Raw genomic sequence first — 20,679 nt, forward strand, 5'->3', positions numbered from 1 at the left:
GTGCGTGCAGGTGTATAAATTCTTTTAAAACACCATTTCAAGGATGTTCTCTTATTTATTTATTTATTTATTTTGGTGGCTGGCCAGTACAGGGGTCTGAACCCTTGACCTTAGTGTAATAGTGCATTCTAACCAACTGAGCTAACTGGCCAGTCCCTATAGTATATTTGAAGTCAGGAAGTGTGATGCCTCCAACTTTGTTCTTTTTGTTAAAGATTGCTTTGGCTATATGGGGTCTTTAGTGGTTTCATACAAATTTTAAGATCATTTTTTCTATTTCTGTGAAGAATGTCATTGGTATTTTTATAAGGATTACATTGAATTTGTAGAGTGCTTTGGATAATATGGACATTTTGATGATAATTCTTCGAACCCATGAACGTGGGATATCTTTTCATTTATTTGTGTCCTCTTCAATTTTTTCACCAGTGTTTTAAAGTTTTCATCGTAGAGGTCCTTCACCTCCTTGGTTAAATTTACTCCTAGGTATTTCATTTTTTTGGTAGCTATTGTGAATGGGATTACTTTCTTGATTTCTTCTTTAGCTATTTTGTTATTGATGTAGAGGAAAGATGTTGATTTTTTGTGTGTTGGTTTTGTATCCTGCCACTCCACTGAATTCATTTATTAGTTCTAGTAATTTTTTGGTGGAGTCTTTAGGGTTTCCTAAATACTTGATTATGTCATTTGCGAATAGGGATAGTTTGGCTTCCTCCTTTCCAATTTGGATGCCCTTTATTGCTTTCTCTTGCCTTACTGTGCTGGCTAGAACTTCCAGTACTATGTTGAGTAAGAGTGGGGAAAGTGGGCATCCTTGTCTCGTTTCAGATCTTAGAGGAAAAACCTCCTATTTTTTCCATTCAGTATATTAGCTGTGGATTTGTTGTATATGGCCTTTATTGTGTTGAGGTACATTCCTTCTATACATAGTTTGTTAAGAGTTTTTATCAGGAAGGGGTATTGGATTTTATCACATAGTTTTTCTGCATCTATTGAAATGATCTTATGGTTGTTTTCCTTTATTCTGTTGATGTGATGTATCACGTTTATTGATTTGTGTATGTTGAACCATCATCCTTGTATTCTTGGGATGAATCCCAATTGATCATGATGAATGATCTTTTTAATGTGTTGTTGGATTCTGTTTGCTAGTATTTTGTTGAGGATCTTCATGTCTCTGTTCATTAGCAATATTGGTCTGTAGTTTTCTTTTTTTTGTTGTGTATTTTTCTAGTTTTGGTATAAGGTTAATGTTGGCCTCGTAGAATATGTTTGGAAGTATTCCCTCCTCTTCAATTTTTGGAAGAATTTGAGAAGAATTGGCATTAGTTCTTTTTTAAATGTTTGGTAGAATTCAGCAGTAATGCCATCTGATCTGGTCCTGGGGTTTTCTCTGTTGGGAGATTATTACTGCTTCAATCTCATTATCTTTTATTAGTCTGTTTGTGTTTTCTAGTTCTTCATGATTCAACCTTAGTAAGTTGTATGTGTCCAGGAATTTATCTGTTTCTTCTAGGTTTTCCAGTTTGTTTGCATATAGTATTTTGTTGCTGTCTCTTATGATCCTTTGTATTTCTGTTGTATCAGTTGTACTGTTTCCTTTTCAATTCTGATTTTATTAATTTGAGTCTCTTTTTCTTCATTAGTCTAGCTAAAGGTTTATTGATTTTATTTATCTTTTCAAAAAAGCAACTTTTTTTCCCATCAGTTTTTCTTATTGTTTTTTAAAACTGTAATTCATTTATTTCTGCTCTGATCTTTGTTATTTCTCCCCTCTTATTGATTTTGGGTTTAGTTTGTTCTTGTTTTTCTAGTTCCTTAAGGTGTAATGTTAGGTTGTTTGTTTGAAGTCTGTCTTCTTTTTTTGTGTAGACATCTATTGCTATAAGTGTTCCTCTTAGAACTGCTTTTGCTGAATCCCATGTTTAGGAGCATGTTGTTTAATTTCCGTGTATTTGTACCGTTTGTAGTGTCCCTTTTGTTGTTGATTGCTAGTTTTATTCCATTGAGACTGGACAAGGTAGTTGATATGATTTCAGTTTTTTAAAAATTTGTTGAGGCTTGTTTTGTGACCTAACATATGGTTATTTCTAGAGAATGTTCCATGTCCTGCTGAGAAGAATGTGTATTCTGTAGTTGTTGGATGAAATATTCTATTTATGTCCATTTTGTCCAATCATCTTAGAGTAGAGATTAATTCTGATGTTTCCTGGTTAACTTTCTGTCTGGATGATCTGTCCTTTGATGAAAGCGGGGTGTTAAAGTCCCCAGCTATTATTGTATTAGAGTCTATTTCTCTGACTAGCTCTAATAGTAATTGCTTATATACTGGGTGCTCCAGAGTTGAGTACGTATATATTTAGAATTGCTATAATCCTCTTGTTAAATTGATCCCTTTATCATTATATAATAACTTTCCTTATCTTTTTTTACTTTCTTTGTCTTGGTGTCTATTTTTTTATCTGATATAAGTATAGCTATGCCTGCTCTTTTTTGGTTTCCATTTCTGACAGTCTTTTTCCTCCAGCGTTCTGAATATATTATCCCATTCTGTTTTGTCCTTTAGGGTTTCTACTGAGAAAACTGCTGCTCCATCCAGATGAGCTAACTGGCCAGCCCTGAGTTGATAATTTCATATGTTTTATGTTTGAGTTCACTGATTCTTTCCTCAGTTTAAGTTTTCTGTTGGAGCTTTCTATCGACTTTTTCAGTTCAGATAACATATTCTTTATTTGTAGAATTTCTATTTGGTTTTAAAAAATTGACTCTATTCTTGTATCAAGTTCCTCATTCTGCTCCTGGGTTGTTTTCCATATATCACTTAATTTTCTGTGTTTTGTTGTGACTGCCTGAACATCCTTAAGAGGATTCTTCTGAATTCTCTGTCAGACTTTTCATAAATCTGATGTTCCTCTGGGTCCATTGCTGGTGCTTGGTTTGTTTTCTTTGATAGTGTCATATTTCTCTGTTCTTTCTTGATCTTTGTGTCTTTACATTGATGCCTGGGCATTTAAGGAGACTGCTCCCTCTTCTAGGTTTTATAGGTGTTCTTTTTGGTGGTGTTAGACCTTTACTGGTTAGTTAATATCAGAGCTTTGTTTCTGATCTTTTTTTCCCCCCAGTTCTGTGTTGGATTATTATCTACCACCACCACTTAAACTCTGCCCTGGAAATATTTTGTTGATCTTTGGTTAATTCCAAAATAGGGGACCTTCCTGTGAGGACCAGCACTTGGGCCCTGTGGTTGAGCTAAATTGTTGCTTTGCTGCTGGTTCTCTGGAGAAGGCTTTTTGTGTGGCTCAGGTTTTAGTTTTTGGCCTTTTAATTACTTTCAGGTCTTGTGAGTTCAGGTACACCTCAGGCTGTGTGGAAATTCTGGCCTGGGACTGGGTCTTTCCAGAAAACTGCACTCCCTGCAGTTGTGTTTCCCTGATCAGTCTGCATTGAATGGGCCTGTGCCTATTGGAAGGCAGATGAGCTGCTCACAGCCTGTCTGCTCCCCAGCCGCAACACTAAATGCTTCCTGTGGGGTGGGTATGTGTGGGTCCCTCTCACTGGCCTCTGGGTGGCCCCTTTTGTTGGTCAGCTGCGGCCTTGATCCTGTGTGGGTCCATGGGAACCCTGCCAGTGGTCTCTCTGGCTTCGGGCTGGTATGGTACACTCTGAGTCACTCTTCTCCCTCTCAGGATGACCCTACTCTCCCTCCCTGAGCTCCAGCAGTCCCAGGCTGGAAGTCTTTGCTTTTCAACAGTTATAAATTGATTGGCTATGTGAGTGTGTGATGCTGGAGACTGTCTGTTCTGCTATCTTGCTGATGTCTCCTGGAATCTCTATTTGTAAACAGTAATTCTTCCTTAATTTAACAAAGGTAAGCACAATCATATCAGTCATTACATAAAATTGAATACCATGTCTTAAAATTTTATTGTCTGTTTAGTGGAATGCATATCTCTGCTCTTTTTGGGCCTGTTAAACATTTGTTAAGTCTTGATTTTATTGTAATTATCAGTGACAGAGGAGACTTTTATAAACTTATTAACGAATTGTTTTTCCTTCAGTGAAAGGTACGGTACACCTTTGAACATCTTCCATATGGGCTGTTCACTAGGAAATCTTTGTGGTTTTACTGTAGATTTTAGCAGACTTTGAATGATATATAAATGAAATTGTTTCTAAAATTTCTTTAATTTAGAATGAAGTTTGACAATGACCTCTTATGCTTATGGTGATTGCTTTATTTGGTTATCCATATATGTTGAAGACTGTATAAAACACTTTTAGTGTAGGTACTTTGGGTACAGCTGTATAAAGATAAGCTAGAATTGTAAAACCAAATATTGTCTTTAGACAGCTTAACTGGAAAAAAGCTGCAAGCTCTCGGGTAAATTTTAGAGCACATTTTTGTATGTGTAAGTGGCCTTTAATTCTGGGATCCAAAGTTATGCTTTTAAAAACTTGTAATTTTAAATTCTTTATATTTAAAATTTTTCATTGGTGTATAGACACCTCTTTTTACCATATCAATGAATTTACTTTTGTGTGTTGTGTCATGGGTTCCCAAGACCACCCCTAGGTTTGGTGAATTACTAGGAGGACTCACAGGACTTTGTGTATAGTTGTACTCATGGCTATGATTGATTACAGCAAAATGATACAAAGCAAAATCAGCAAGGGAAAAAGACATGTGGGACAAAGTCTGAAGGCATCCAGGCATAAGCTTTCATGAGTCCTCTCCTGGTGGAGTTGCACAGGAGATGTGACAAAACGGGGATATGTTGTCTACCAGGAAAACTCATTAGAGACTCAGTTCCTAAGGTTTTTATTCAGGGCTGATTATATAAGCACCCTTTTCCAAGCATGTACCAAAATTCCAGATTCCCCTAAGGAAAGCAGGTGTTAAGCATAAACTTTGTTGTTTGTTCAAACAGTTTAGGAATGTGAGCCATTCTTACCAGTTCTGAGAATGGTGGGAAACCTCCCCAAATCTATGTTCCCACATGCCAGCTAAGGACCAGCTGTGCAAGCAGACCTTTCTAAAGATGGGCAGTCTCAGGCCTGCTCTATTAGCTCTTTTCTGCACGTGTATATTTGTATAGATCCATTTTAACTATATATGGTTGCCTGGCATTGTTAATTACGAATTTGAATTTGAGTTTATATTTACCTGTGTATTTAGTGGTGGAAGTAGGGAATGACACTAAGCTGATGTGTCAATTTACAAGACATATTTGCACACCTAGCTTTAGGGATTAAAACCACCTGTGTTGTGATGTATTGAAATTTGAAATTTTTTTGAATTCTATTTTAGATATGGGTAAAAAAATGGAAGTCATTCATGTGTTATGCCAAGTCATAGCTATTAAGATCAAAATTCCAAATAGCCTTTTCTCCACAGATGATGCTGACAGTGGTTTGTGTGATGGAAAGAAGTGACAAACTACTTTCATATGCTAGCTTTGTGGAGAGTGAGAAGTTCCTTTTCTTCAAAAAATTGCAATTTTTCTTAATCTGACAATGAAATTCACCTAAAATATTGAGTTATACTTTAACAACCATATTTCTTTCTAGTAGTCTTCTTGAGAAACACAATATAGTTTGTTAATAGTAGCTTAAAGAAATATGACTTGTGAAATGCTGATTTTCATGGATGCTGATAAATGCTGGTGTAAAAAGTGTAAAACGTCATGTTGGTTTCTCTGATATGAGAAATTAAGCTAAAAAAAAAAATCAATGTTTGCCAAATGGAAAAAAAAAAGACTAATTGAAAAGCATTATTATTATGTTCTGAAAGGTTTTTTAAGTAAAAAACATTCCATCTTTCTTTTTGTTGTTTATGACCTTGTGAGTAAAGTGAACTAATCATTTTCTACCCATGTATCAGCCTGTTTGTTTATAATGTTTTCCATTCATCTGTTGGTAACATTTCTCTTTTTCATGTGATTTACAATGTTAGCAAATGTTATGGTTTGTTACATTTGATTTACTTTATTGGTGAGACTGGTGTTATATTTTTAAGTTAAAAATATTTGCATATGCAGTGAAATAATTTCCAGAATCTGTGAATTTTGATTTAAAAAATGATCTTGTTTTGTATTTTGACTATAATCGTTTTGAGTGCAAGGACTATGTCTGAATACCCAGAGCCAAGAATGATACTTGGTATGTACTTGGTGCTCAGTTATTCACTTATTAAGTAAAGGATTAAAGAGTGTCAGTAGATTTTTAATTTTAAAATAAATTTCTAGAAGTTATATTGAAATAATTTTTAATAACCTTCTTTTTTAAGTAGACTGTTAAATTTGAAGTCTTATTGTCTTATTAACCAGCATATCATAATCAAGATAATCTCATTTGAATGAATTTTAGAATGTGTTTACAGTAAAACTTCATTATAACACTTTGCTCCCTTTAATGTTTCCAACATCAAATATAAAGACACCAAAGAGATATAAGAAGGTCCATTGTACGTTGTGCATGCTCTTTAAGCTAGTATGTTTTTAAGGATGCATGGGAACAGACGAGGGAATGTGCCTCCTGTGGAGTATGATGGTGAGGTCACAGAACAGTCAAACATACGAATTTCATCTGCTGGAAACAAGAGGTATAGTATGCAATATAAATTCTGCCCTTCGGTCATCATGCTGTGAAATAACATTTGCCTAAAACTGGCTTACGGAAAAAGTAGAAAGGTTTAGTATATTAACAGCCTCCCTTATTAGTGAGAAAGGAATTAAAGGGGTAAAAAAGGTGAGGATGTAGTGTTAAAGGAAAATTCGTAGTACTTTTCAGTATTCTTTTGAAGAACAAGTTTTTGGTTATACTGCATGCCAAAGTGTTCTGAGTAAGTCCCTGTCATTACAAAGTATATGAATTTGTTGGATATGATGAAAGGAGAAATAAGCATATAATTTAATGGACTAAAAATCAATTTAAAATATCTTGGAGTCATGGTAATGCAGCTTGACGAGAAATAAATTGAAAATGATCCTGAAGTGTGAATTTTTTTTGGAAAACTTTATTTTTAATTTTCAGCTTATCAAGTAGATAACTTTTATGCATACTTTATAAAATTAATACTCATATAATTCTGTCATGTTGAAAAGAAAGGAAATTATATGTATTGTATATTGATGTTCTCTATTTATAGTTTTTATCATTTTAGTGGCTTTCCTGTTTCATACTTAAGGATAAACAGTTCCAAATCTGTGGTATATAATTTAAAGATAAATTGTCATGTTAAGAAGGTGTCTATTTTCTTTGAATAAAAGTAATATATAAATTATTACGATGCTTGCAATAATAGAATTTACTGTTTGGTTCTAATTAATTAAGTTTGCTTTGAAAGAGTTATCTTTTTTCCCTTGTCCCTGTCTCCAAGGAAGGAGTTTTTAAGGGATGGTCTTCTTTTCCGAGTGCGTGCATAGGTCATACATTCTTTTCTTTTTTAGGATTTATTTTTGTGCATGTATATTCATTTTCCTTACTGGGGTAACTGTTCTTATGAAAAAAGGATTTTATTTGAGAACCTATAGAGCCAGTGAAGCAGGCTGAAGAAAAAGGTTATATTTTTATAGAGCCTGAATTCTTTGGGGTCCGACTGTATAAAGACATAAAATGCCATGATTTTACCTTAACTTTAAAAATATTGTAAATATTATCGTGTCCACAGTACTTTGAAAGGCCAATAACTCATATCTACACTTTACTTTAAATTATTGCTTCCTGAAAATTATCTGTATTTTAATTTTCTCTCTCTCTTTTTTAGTGCTCGAGACAATAAACTGTCCAAATCTGCTAATCAAGATATCTGTAGTCCTTTTGCAGGGATGCTTTTTGGTGTGTATAAAACCTCCAATTGATTAGACTTTGGCAATGTTTTATAAAATGTCTTTAAATGAGAACTCAGTGTCGTAATTAATATTACTTTTACGGATATTAGCAAACATTTATCAAGTGCTTACTTTATGCTAGGAACTATGCTAAGTATTTTAAACATGTATTATAGAGCTCTGTATAATTTTAAAGTTAAATAATGTATTTAATGATGCACTTTCTGTAGACTATAAGTGAAATATTAGTTTTAGTAGTAAGTTTTGATTTCATATTTTATTAGCACTTTGTTGTAGTGTAGCTATTTGTTATGTTCTGTTTCATATGTGGTAGTTTTTTTCCTTCATTCTTTTTTTTGTTTCTTGAGCTAGCACAAAGCTGCCTTATATTTTAGTCAGTTTCTCTGAACCTAACCTTTTTTTCTTCCAATCTTTCCATGTAGTTTCTGAGAGATATTGTGTTCAAATCATGATGATGGACCAAATTTTTAAATTTCTTTTATCAAAAGTCAAGGTTATTGCTGGATATAAGCTTGTTGATTTGCTATATTACACTCGTTACAATTTAATTTAAGAAACAGTGTAAAGAGAACCTTCTTTCCTGTTTGTACCCTTACGTAGAAAAGAGGTCTGTTCTTTGTGTGAAAACTGTTAGAAAAAATTAACTGAAATTTGGTTTTAGTACAGTATATGAGGAAATTGGATAACAGTTTAGGTTCATCTAACCTAAAAGCAGTCAGTGATTTAAGTCTTGGCATGGAGACATATAATCCCTTTATATTCTCAAACCTTTGTTTCTTTGAAATGGCTATTGTGAAAAAAACGGCATACCATCTAGAACTTCATTTTAGTGTAATGTCTGTGAGAATTGACCAATTTAACCTAGCGGTATTGTGTAGTATAAACGCTACATTCGTATAAACATGGTAAAAATAAGAGAAATGACTTTTTGAGCTGAGAGCCCACTGACAAATAATTAGTAAAAGGATTACTCTACCCTGACATTTTAAAGACTAATGGTGTGAGTTTATTATTAATGCAGCCCAGGAATTATGGTTGAATATTTGGTGAGATAATAGACTAATGTTTGGAATGAGCCATTAAAGTCATTTAATCCAGTGACTTATCTCATGGTTGTATCTTTTTTTCCCCCAGACTATCATTATGCACATCTGCAGGGAACTTACTCTCTCTGGAGACAGTACATTCCATCTTTAGGTGGCTCTAATTTTTATGATATTTTCATTTCAGTTGAACTAAAATTTGTTTTCATATAATTTTGCCCAAAGGACTTCATTTGGGGCCTTTTGCTTTATTAAAAAACAAGAATAATTGACTTCTTAGAGTGAAATACCAATGTGTTTTATAATAGAACCATGGATTATTTAGAAGTATGTTTTTAAATTTCCAAATATTTAGGATTTTCCTTCTGTCTTTTTGTTATTGACTGCTTGTTTAAGTCTCTTTTGGGTCAGACACATAATTTGTGTAATATCTGTTATTTCCAGTTTGTTGAATTTCTTGAATAAAAAAATTTTTAATGTTTCAGAATATGGTCTATCTTGGTGAATAAAGAGTGTGCACGGTGTGGTTCAGAAATGTCGGTTAAGTCAAGTTGCTTGACGGTGTGTTCATGTCTTATATATCCCTGATGATTTTTATCTGCTTCTATCAATTGCTTAGAGAGAAGTGTTGAATTCTCTATTTTGTCCTTTATGTGGGGACTGGAGTGCTAGAAGGATTTTCTGTGTTCCTCCACTTTCCTTAGTTTTCAGCAAGACCTGCATGCTTCTGACAGAGAGGGCATCTCCCTCTCCACACTTCCTCTTTCTCAGCAGTGGATTGCTGTTATTTATTACTTGGTGCAGGGCTGGTCCTGTGCATCTGGGTCTCAGGGATTGGTCTTTCTCAGTGTTCCTGCTCTTCCCCAGAGTGGTAGCCAAACTCTCCTTTATGTCTGTGGAGGGTTTTGCATCAGAATCTCCTACTCTTCCCCCAACAGTAACAAACCTTTGCTTTGTCTTTGTAGGGTACTGAGTCCATGCTGGGTTTCTGCCCCTCAATCAGTAGATTACAGCTTTTGCTTTGTATGAGAGGAATCTGAAAAATGGGCACTGTTTTGTGCTTGAGTGCCACAGAAGGGTCTCTTTCAGGTCTTCTGTATTGCCCCCATTTCTCATGAACATCTGGAAAGTGCATTTGGGCAGAAACTCCTGTGGGTCATGTGTCTGGGCATGGCTTACTGAGCAGATCCTCTGCTTAGGGTCTCAAAACACTATAATCAAGGTTTCGGCCAGGCTTAGTTTTTCATCTGGAGGTTTGAGTAGGGAAAGAATCTGTTCCCAAGCTCATTCAGGTTGTTGGCAGAATTCATTTCCTTGTGGTTATAGTAATGAAGGTCCTGGCTTTTTACTGGATGTGTACCAGAGGCTGCCCACATTTCTTAGAGGTTGTATACTTTTTCTTCTCATGTGGGCTTCTTCACCATGGCTGTTCACTGTATGCCAGCAAAATGAATCTCTAAACTCAGAGAGGGCCCAATCCTTCTAAAGGCTTTCTCCTCATTATATCAGGCCCACCTAAGATAATTTCCTTTTTAATTACTTCAAAATTAATTGATTTGGTTCCTTAATTACATCTGCAAATTTCTTTCATTTTCCCATATTCTTTTGTAAAGAAGCAAGTCACAGGTCCCACCCACACTCAAGGGAAGGGGATTGTACAGGAAGTCAGCATCAGGGGGCAAGGGAACATAGGAGCCATCTTCACATTTTGCCTACTGTAGTCACATTTCTCTGTTACTAAGGACCAGTTTGATCTATTTGAGGCCTATTTTTATGCTTAGCTGGGGATATCTAAAGTAGCCTTCATTCTAGGGGGTAGCAGCCTCATTGCTACATAGTGACCTTTCTGGCATCTTTCACTGAAAGACCATGAGAACTGTACATTAGCTGGCTGGAGCTTGAATTTCTCTCCTTTGTTTCAGTGTCTGAGAATTGTGCAGCTTACTTCTCCTCCTTAGGTTTTTCCTAGCCAAATGGAATTTCTGTGAATGCAGTTGTTTTACAGTGGGAGGTTAAGTCCAGTGCTCATTATTTCATCATGGTCAGAAGTAGAATGGAGATGTATACTTTGATTATAAAACACTGTTATTAACCTTAATGTAATTTGCTTTACCCCTGTGGGAGCTTCACTGTGCTGACATCTATGCTTAATGAACAATCTCAGATGCTGTGTACCTACTGATGGGTTGGGAGACCAATAATTAACACAGTAAAGAAATGGCTGGTTCAGTTCTATTCTTGATATCCTGTGATTTGTGTAGTGTTCCAGATCATAATATCTAGATCAAGAGGTTATTTCATGGCATTAACATATGCAATAATAATAATCTTCTTTAGATACAGGGTGCCAGTTGATTAGTGTTATATTTCAAGAGAGTTAATCCTACATAAGTGTGCTGGATATATTGGAGCAGGGAGAAGGGAGCTGAAGAGACTAGTTAGGAAGTTATTGCTGCAAGCCAGGTCGAATGTAGAGAGAATCTCGTCAAGGTTAATGACCATGAAAATAGAAATATGGGGGTCTCATATGAGGTTAATAAGAGGATGAGTGATTCAAGTTATAGTGAGGTTTTGGGGCTCCATTATTGGGCCATTAACAGAAAACGAAGAGGGGCAGTTGGTTTTGAGATGTTCATTTTGGATGGAATTGTTAAATTTAAGGGGCTTTTAGAAGGTATTAATGAAGATATCCAGATAATTGAAAAAATACGGATGAGAATTAGAATGTTCTGTTATTTAGGAAGGTTTTTGGGAATGATTACTGTATCTTGTGTTTGATACACAGTAGGTACTCATAACTTATGAAATTAATCGAAGAGGTACTGATATATGTGATTTTTTCCTTCTCTATTTCTTGCATATTCAGTAATTACTCTTTAATATAATTAAAAATGGAGTTTTTGTTATTGTTGTTTTTTTACTTGAGTTTCTAGTTGCATATGATGCCCGGGAGTAAAGACTGCATTTTTTTTCTTACTACTGTCTAGGGGGGGAAGATCGAGAATTTATTCAGAGAAGGAAAGAAAAATATAGACTAGAACTATTGGAACAAATGGCTGAGCAACAGAAGAATAAGAGACGGTAATGAAAGGTTTGCATTTAATAGAGATGTTTTGAATTTAAAATGCATTTGTGTAAAATGACACGATGGTTAAATAAGGGAGTGTTTTTCTTAATATTCTTTTTGATTTGCAAATCACTTATATCTCAATCTCCACCTTATCAATCAGCAAGGAAAATAAAACAAATACTATAAGAATGTTCATTTTCTTTGTCACAGGTAACAAATGAGGCTAGGTATGATGGTACTTCAAAAAGTTCTTGGAAAATAGAATTAAAAAATAATATGAATCTTTCCATGAACTTTTGAAGTCCCCTCTTATATATTTTATAATTGGCTTTTTATTTTCTTAACCGTTCCTCAAGTTTTGACCTAGGGTAGCATTTCATGTTGTCTTTATATGCCCATTGGATTATCCCCATATATAGTAACAAATATAAAGGTATTTTACCTTTTTTCCATCTGAAATGGTAAGCACACATACACACATGAAATAGAAAACAAATCATATGGTAAATCACAGGTATTTATATTGTGTACAGGTCTCAGTGTTTGTAATCTTTTTTGTAGAAATATTGCAGTTTAAATTAGGAGTAGAGATCCTGATGTGAAAGAATTTGAGACCTATTATCTTAGTTTTGCCTTTTTTCTTTCTATGGTAGAGGAAGCCAATATCTGCTGTCTGACATTAGCCATCTTTAACATCATTTTCTTAAAAACTTTTATTAGAAAGTATGGTAATTATATTTAAGTTTTTATCTTTTTCTTTGCAAACTAAAAATGTACAATCATACCCTGCATAACAACATTTTGGTCAACGACATGCCGCATATGCAGTGGTGGCTATACCACATAAACTAGGTGTATAGTAGGCTATACCCTCTAGGTTTGTGTAAGTGCACTCTATGATTTTGTCACAATGACAAAATTGCCTAACAACACAGTTTTCAGAAGGGTATCCCTGTTGTTAAGCAATATGTGTCTGTATGTACCCTAGAAGAGGATATTTTTGTTTCACAAAGTAAAGATTCTGTTTTATTTTTGTATTTTATTCTGAATGTGTTGCTTAGTCTTTGAAGTACCCCAGACACTGGTTTAAAGATACTTATTCTAAGTCAGTTACATGTAAATTCTAGTTTACTTTACACCAAGTCAGAAAATTGGTTTTTGGGCCGAGCCCGTGGCGCACTCGGGAGAGTGCGGGGCTGGGAGCGCAGCAACGCTCCCGCCGCGGGTTCGGATCCTATATAGGAACGGCCGGTGCACTCACTGGCTGAGTGCCGGTAACGAAAAAGACAAAAAAAAAAAAAAGAAAATTGGTTTTTGGTATTATTTAAAGTTTTATTGTCAGTTATATTTGGAGATGTATTGCATAGACTTTGTGTTCAAGTTTGTTTTGATGATGATTATAATTTTGATAGTGTTTACTGTAATTTTTAAATGTATAAAACTTTAATTAATTTTGTTTAGAGAAAAAGATTTAGAACTCAGAGTCGCAGCTTCTGGAGCACAAGACCCTGAGAAATCGGTAAGAGTTCCTGGCATCTTTCAATGTTTAATCTTTTATTCAAATAACCCTCAAATGTGGTAGGAGGTGGGGATAGAGGATATTGGGGGAAATGTAAGAGTAGACCAACTTGAACAGTAATAAAATAAATTCAGTTCTCATAAACTGTAAATCCTGACTCTTACCTGTTCATTTCCCTAAGAAAATTTTTCCTTTTTCATTTATTATTTTGTTTTAAATCTCTGCTTTTTTCACATGTACTGTTCTATGGGAACAATATCTCAGTTTAATTTACAATTGATGTTAATATTTTTTTTGAGTATATCTTGACAACTTAATTTTCTTATATTAGAGTGATTTCCAAAGAAACTGAAAATGTTAATTCTAGTCTTTAAGCATTTTAGTAATTGTTGCTTAATGTAAAATTAGAGGTAGTAATCTTATTTTTACTCTAATTTTGCAATTTTCATCATTAAGTGGAATGAATTACTCACATCATTGCAGTTAAGTAAGGAGGAGGTAACAATTTATTGCTCTTACCACAATGTGCATTTTCTGTAGCTGGATGTGTTGTATTTATTTGTTAAAGCAAGTTCTTGTTTCACCTTTGAATGATGTTTAAAACTTTTGATTAAAAAGTTCATTAAAAAGTTCATTCTTAAAAGGGGTACAGCAACTTAAAGTTATTCAACGATAGGCAACTTTTGACTTATATATGCTAAGTATATATACTGTGAGTTTTCTGTTTTAAAAAGTTTAATACTGCACCAGCATCACTCTCAGTGTGCCTTCTGACAGCTCATAGAATAAAACTTTTAGATTAACCTGAGAAATCATTCTTGATAAGTAACAGTGGTAGAAAAAAGATAAATTTAAAAGCTAAATATTTTTTCTTTTTTCAATAAGTATCTTTGAAGTAGCTTTTGCAGTCAAAAATTTCCTTTTAGGGCCGAGCCCGTGGCGCACTTGGTAGAGTGCTGCGCTGGGAGCGCGGCGACTCTCCCGCCGCGGGTTCGGATCCCATATAGGAATGACCAGTGCGCTCACTGGCTGAGTGCTGGTCACGAAAAAGACAAAAAAAAAAAAAAAAAAAAAATTTCCTTTTAAAAACTTGAGCTTTTTAATGTGCTGTGTTGGCATTATGGTTACATTAGTGTGTGACAGACCTTATTTATTTTTTAATCAAAGCCACTACAGATGTCAAGTTGATTTATGAAAAGAAATAAATGTTAAAGACAATAGTTAGACTATTACTTTTCATTCTAGAGTAGGGATTAGAAAACTGTGCCTGTGGCCACATCTAATTGCTGCCTGTTTTTGTAAATAAAGTTATGTTGCTGCACAGCCTTGCTCATTTGTATATATTTGTATATTGTCTATGGCTGCTTTAGCACGTTGGCTGAGTCAGGTTGCTGTGAAGAGGCTATATGGTCTGCAATGCCTAATTTACTATCCGGCCCTTTATAGAAAGTGTTTGCTGACCCTGTTCTACAGAATAAACTGCATTGATATCAGAAATGACTATTGGATAGAGAAGTAGCATAGTGTTGTAATATATAAAAAGAATACTATATTTAAAATTAATATCTGGCTCTAATCTTTGCTTGATTATTACCTTAGGTGATTTATGTACTCCTCAGGGAGCCTTAACTACCCATTTCTAAAATAAGAATTAGATCTTCAAAATGTTTTATAGTTGTAAAAATTCTATTATTCTGTGACTGTCTTAAGTGCCTGCTGGGATAGAGGGTCTTTTGAGTGACTCTTCACCTTTAAATTTACGATTATGTGTAACAAATAGATTTTTTTTTCTTTATTTTAGCCTGATAGGCTAAAGCAGTTCAGTGTGGCACCAAGACACTTTGAAGAGATGATACCACCTGAAAGACCCAGAGTAGCTTTCCAGACACCTCTCCCTCCTTTGTCTACCCCATCTGCCCCAACCATCCCATCAGTTCACTCCATTCCTTCTCAAAATGAAGATTTGCACAATGGACTTAACAGCACCCTTGGTGAAATGGTGCCTCCCAGGTGCTTGTTTAAAATGTTTTGTGTTTGGGAATTAGGTAAGGTATCATTATATTTTATGTGTAGAAGGATGTGCTGAATGAAGCAGATTACATTATCCTTTAGAGATTTTGTACAATTAACAGCTTTTTCAAATAATTTCTCTTGAAATTTGTTTTCATTGTTGGTATTATAAAAACAGGGGAAATCCTTATAACATTCTTTTATTGTTTAAAGATGATTTAATATTTTTAGAATGAATAATTAACTACATTTTAGTACTTAGTTTTAGGTCCTATTTTGGGATATTTATTTTTAATATCTTTTAACATATAAAAGCTATACATTTTCCTCAATTTTGTTATTTCCACTTGGCAAACATTGAATTATTTCTTCAATTTATGCAGAAAAAGTTTCTAATGTGGCTCTTTTATATATATGATTTTATTCTAGCTTCTGTTTCCTTCAGCTCTTTCTCTGTAATTACTTAGGGGATATGCAACTTAAATGCCTGAAATAAAAAATGTTGAGGTTATAAAACCTGTAACCTAGGTATTGGAGTAAAGATTTGATTTGTATAAGTAAAAGACATAATGCTATACTGGACTATACATAAAGAAAATGCTGTTGTTAATACTGGTATTTTCTGGGCTTCTTTCCTTCTCTCTGTAGGATTTGAGCTTATTTTTTGCTTACTATTAATAGATTAATTATAAAAATTTATTTAAACTTCCAGATGTTTTTCTTAACTTTTTTGAGCATCAGTGTATCCTGGGCTATGCTTCCTTCTTTCAGTAGGACTTGGTCTAATCTTTTATTCAGTACTAACAAATTGTAGGACTATATTTACTGTGTTTATCAGGTGCTTTGTTTTTTTTCATCTAAGATTCCCAACTCAAAAGACTGGAAGTGATTGGAATTACACAGCATTGTATGGTGGTCTCAACAGTGGATTAGGGATTGAAATGGCTGACTTCACTATCTGGATTTTGAACAAACCATACTTTTATTGAACTTCAATTTTCTCATTTGTAAAAGTGGAATAGTAATTTTTTTTTTTTGTCTACAATTACAGGGTTGTTGTGAGGATTAAATCTTACATAAATTTCTATAAAATTTGATTTAATGACTATGGCAGCTCCCTTCCATAACAGTTATTCAACTTCTCTGTTGATGTCTCTTTGGAGTGAGGGTAGTAAAATTCGACATATTAAGTGACTAGTAAATGTGAAAAATACTCACTACTAAGTATATGACAAGGGAGAATCGCTTAAGATACACTCAGAAGTGAAAATATTCTAGAATGCCCATTTTCTCTTTCTGTTCATCTAAGGGAATTTGTCTTTGACATTTTTTACTATTGGAAAATATTGCATTAATGGAAATACAGAGATATTTTCTAATCAGTAATGAAGTGCTAAATAGAGAGGATTTCAGAAGTTTTAAATTTATGAATGCTAAAGATTATGTCAGGACTTTACTGTTGATGTTTAAGTGGTTTTTATTTCACATTATGGTCAACTTCCTTTGAAAGAATAGTACATTTTACAGTTAAAATACACCCTTTTTCTCAATCAAATTGAACCATTAATAATCATGCTGTTTTGTAGCTCTGCCTTCTTTTCCTGGACTATCCTTCTATCTGTGATTAGCTCACTCTAGTAAAATGGCTTAAGTATTGCCTCTTCTGAAAAGCCTTCCCTCTTCTGAAAAGTCTTCCCTTTGCTTTCTTCCTCTCCCTTATGTGATTTAAATGTCCCTGCTCCATGTTGTTACAGCACTCTGTGATTACTTCCTTTATTTTATTTACTATAATTGGCTGTAATTGTTAGTTTATTTCTGTTATTCTTGAGGGACAGGGACCATTTCTGTCTTTGTTCAATACTGACACTAAGTGACTATTGGAAATTGATTATTAACCTAAGCTTGTCTTAGGTTAACCTTTGTCTTGCATAAATGTTGTATCGAAATTGTGAAATTTTATGTTATCTGCTTTTTGAGACATAATTTTTGATGAACAATAGAAGCAAGAGGGCTTTTTCCAAAGTAGTGATTGGATTTTCAGTGATATAGTTTCAAAAGAATAAAACCTTGATTTTTATTTTTCTTTAGGATTGCACCTCTGCCTCCACCTCCCCTACTACCACCTTTGGCTACCAACTATCGAACTCCTTATGATGATGCTTACTATTTTTATGGTTCCAGGAATACTTTGGATCCCAGTCTTGCCTATTGTAAGTTATCTGTAGGGTAAACATTTTTTTTCCAGTGGTTCAAAATAAAAATTGGTGTTTGTGCAAGCAAAATATATAAATGAGAAAAGCACAGCTTTGCTTGATTCAAGTATTATATATTTATTAACTTAATAAATGCTCTGTTTTAAAACCCAGTTGTATTTCATGGTTATTTCCTTTTTATCTAGATTTAAGAAATAAATATTTTGTGTTTTCTTATGTTGTTCTTTGTTAACTCCTAACCCAGAAGGAAATATTGATGCTTTTCCTTAGGTAACATTTTCATTATGTGCCCTCTTCCTTAGGGATAACGTGTTATTAAATGGATACCTCGAAATAAATGTTTTTTTTTTTCTTTTAAGATGGTTCAGGAATGATGGGAACACAGCCTACAACTTATGTTAGTGCTCCTGTCACCCACCAGCTAGCACAACCTATTGTGTAAGTTGTTAGTTAAAAGAATAATTTCTTTTTCTTCTTTTTTTCCCATTTTTCTTTATTGTGTTAAATTACACATAACAGAAAATTTACCATCTTAACATTTTTATGTGTACTGGTTAGTGGTATTTAATACTCTTTTCATCTTGTAAGCTGAAACTCTGTACCTATTAAACAACAATGTTGTAACTCCACATTTTTCCCTCCCCCCATCCCAGGGCAACCACCATTCTACTGTCTGTCTCTGTGATTTTTTTCTACTCCAAGTACTTCGTATGAGTGGAATCATATAGTATGGGGGGGAGGTCTTCAAAAAATTCATGAAAAGATTCATATTATCTTTTAATTCCCTTTTCCATGAACTCTTTGAAGTACCTTTGTATTTCTCTTTTCGCGACTGTCCTCAAGGTTCATCTATGTTCTAGCATATCTCGGAGTTTCCTTCCTTTTTTAGGCTGTATAATATGCCATGGTATACATATATACCACATTTGCCTACCCATTCATTGAACATTTGGGCTGCTTCTACATTTTGGCTGTTGTGAATAATGTTGCTATTGACATGAGTGTACAAATATCTCTTCAAGACACTGTTTTCAATTCTTTTGGGTATATATCCAGAGCTGGAATTGCTGGATCATGTGGTAACTCTATGTTGTAATTTTTTGAGGAACCACTATACTGTTTTCCACAGCAGCTATACCATTTTACCTTCTCATCAACAGGGCACAAGTGTTTCAATTTCTTCACATTCTTGCCAGCACTTGTTTTCTATTTTCCACATTCTTGCCTATGCTCGTTATTTTCTTTCTTTCTTTTTTTTTTTGATACTAGCCCTCCTAATGGGTGTGAAGTTTATCTCATTGTGGTTTTGATTTGCATCTTCCTAATGATTAGTGGTGTTTAACATCTTTTTATGTTCTTATTTTAGGGTGTTTTTCTGTTTCTACAAAAAAAGTCATTGTAATTTTGATAGGGATTGCATTGAATCTGTAGATCATTTGGGTAGTATCGACATTTTAACAATATTAAGACTTCTAACCCATGAACATGGGATGTATTTTCATTTATTTGTCTTGTTTAATTTCTTTTAAGAATCTTTTGTAGTTTTCTTTGTATGGAATGTTGACTGCTTTGGTTAATTCCTAAGCATTTTTTTGATGCTATTATAAATGGAATTGCTTTTACAATTTTTTTCAATCTGTTCATTGTTAGTATATAGAAATGCAACTGACTCATATCCTGCTCCTTTGCTGAATTCATTTATTCTTATAATGTTTTTGTGAATCTTTAGGATTTTCTACATATAAGATCATATCATCTGTGAACAGAGACAATTTTACTTCTTCCTTTCCAATGTGGATGCCTTTTATTTCTTTTTTCTTGCTTAATTACTCTGGGTAGAACTTCTAGTAGTATGTTAAATGGAAATGTCAAAAGTGGGCATTCTTGCCTTGTTCCTGATTTTGGAGGAAAAGCTTTCAATCTTTCACCATTACATATAATGTTCGCTGTGCGTTTTTCATATATATGGCTTTTATTATGTTGAGGTAGTTTCCTTTTATTCCTACTTTGTTGAGTGGTTTTATCATGAAGATGTGTTGAATTTCGTCAAATGCATTTTCTGTATTGAGATAATCGTGTTTTTTTCCCCTTCATTCTGTTCATGTGGTATATTGATTGATTTTCATATGTTGAACCATCTTTGCATTCCAGGAATAAATCCCATTTGGTCTTGGTGTATAATCATTTTAATATGCTGCTACATTCTATTTGCTAGTGTTTTATTGAGGAGTTTTGTGTCAATATTCATAAGGGATATTGTTTTGTAGTTTTCTTGTATTGTCTTTGTTTGGCTTTGGTATTAGGGTAAGGCTGGCCTCATAGAATGAGGTAGTTAAGTGTTCCCTTGTCTTCAAGTTTTTGGAAAAGTTTGAGAAGGATTAGTGTTAATTCTCCTTTAAATGTTTGATAGAATTCTCCAGTGAAGCCAATGGTCTGGGCTTTTCTTTGTTGGGATTTTACTGATTATTCATTAAATGTCTGTAATAGTTATAGTTCTATTCAGATTTTCTTTTTTCTTCATGATTTAGTCTTGGTAGTTTTGTATTTCTAGGAATTTATCCATTTCATCTATGTTATCCAATTTGTTGGCATACAATTTTTCGTAATATTCTCTTACAATCCTTTTTTATTTTTATGAGATCAGTAGTAATGTCTCTTCTTTTATTCCTGATTTTAACAGAAGACGAAGAGTCTTAAGTCTTATCTTAAGAGTACAGTCCAGCTAAATGTCAATCTTGTTCTTTTTCAAAGAACTAGCTATTGGTTTTGTTGATTTTCTCTGTTGTTTTTTCTAGTTTCCATTTCATTGATTTTTGCTCTAATCTTATTTCATTTCTTCTCGTTACTTTGGGTTCAGTTTGCTCTTATTTTTCTAGTTTCTAAAGGTGGAAGGTTAGATTATTGATTTGGTATTTTCCTTAATATGTGCATTTACAACTGTAAATTTCCCTCTCAGTATTGCTTTAGCTGTATC

The 20,679-nt window shown here is 34.0% G+C and overlaps 1 protein-coding gene across 3 annotated transcripts in view; it reads left to right on the forward strand.

Moving 5' to 3' along the window:
* CSPP1 (centrosome and spindle pole associated protein 1) overlaps positions 1–20,679 on the forward strand; it is a 109,335-nt gene that overhangs the window by 31,957 nt on the left and 56,699 nt on the right. For all 3 annotated transcript variants that reach the window (XM_063079470.1, XM_063079471.1, XM_063079472.1), the window contains 7 exons: positions 6,503–6,601; positions 7,766–7,836; positions 11,881–11,974; positions 13,425–13,482; positions 15,284–15,492; positions 17,581–17,702; positions 18,065–18,143. In XM_063079470.1, coding sequence (XP_062935540.1) covers positions 6,503–6,601; positions 7,766–7,836; positions 11,881–11,974; positions 13,425–13,482; positions 15,284–15,492; positions 17,581–17,702; positions 18,065–18,143 — 732 coding nt within the window. The remainder of the gene's footprint in view (positions 1–6,502; positions 6,602–7,765; positions 7,837–11,880; positions 11,975–13,424; positions 13,483–15,283; positions 15,493–17,580; positions 17,703–18,064; positions 18,144–20,679) is intronic.

This window comes from Cynocephalus volans, chromosome 15 (assembly GCF_027409185.1).
Source record: "Cynocephalus volans isolate mCynVol1 chromosome 15, mCynVol1.pri, whole genome shotgun sequence".
Lineage (NCBI taxonomy): Eukaryota > Metazoa > Chordata > Mammalia > Dermoptera > Cynocephalidae > Cynocephalus > Cynocephalus volans.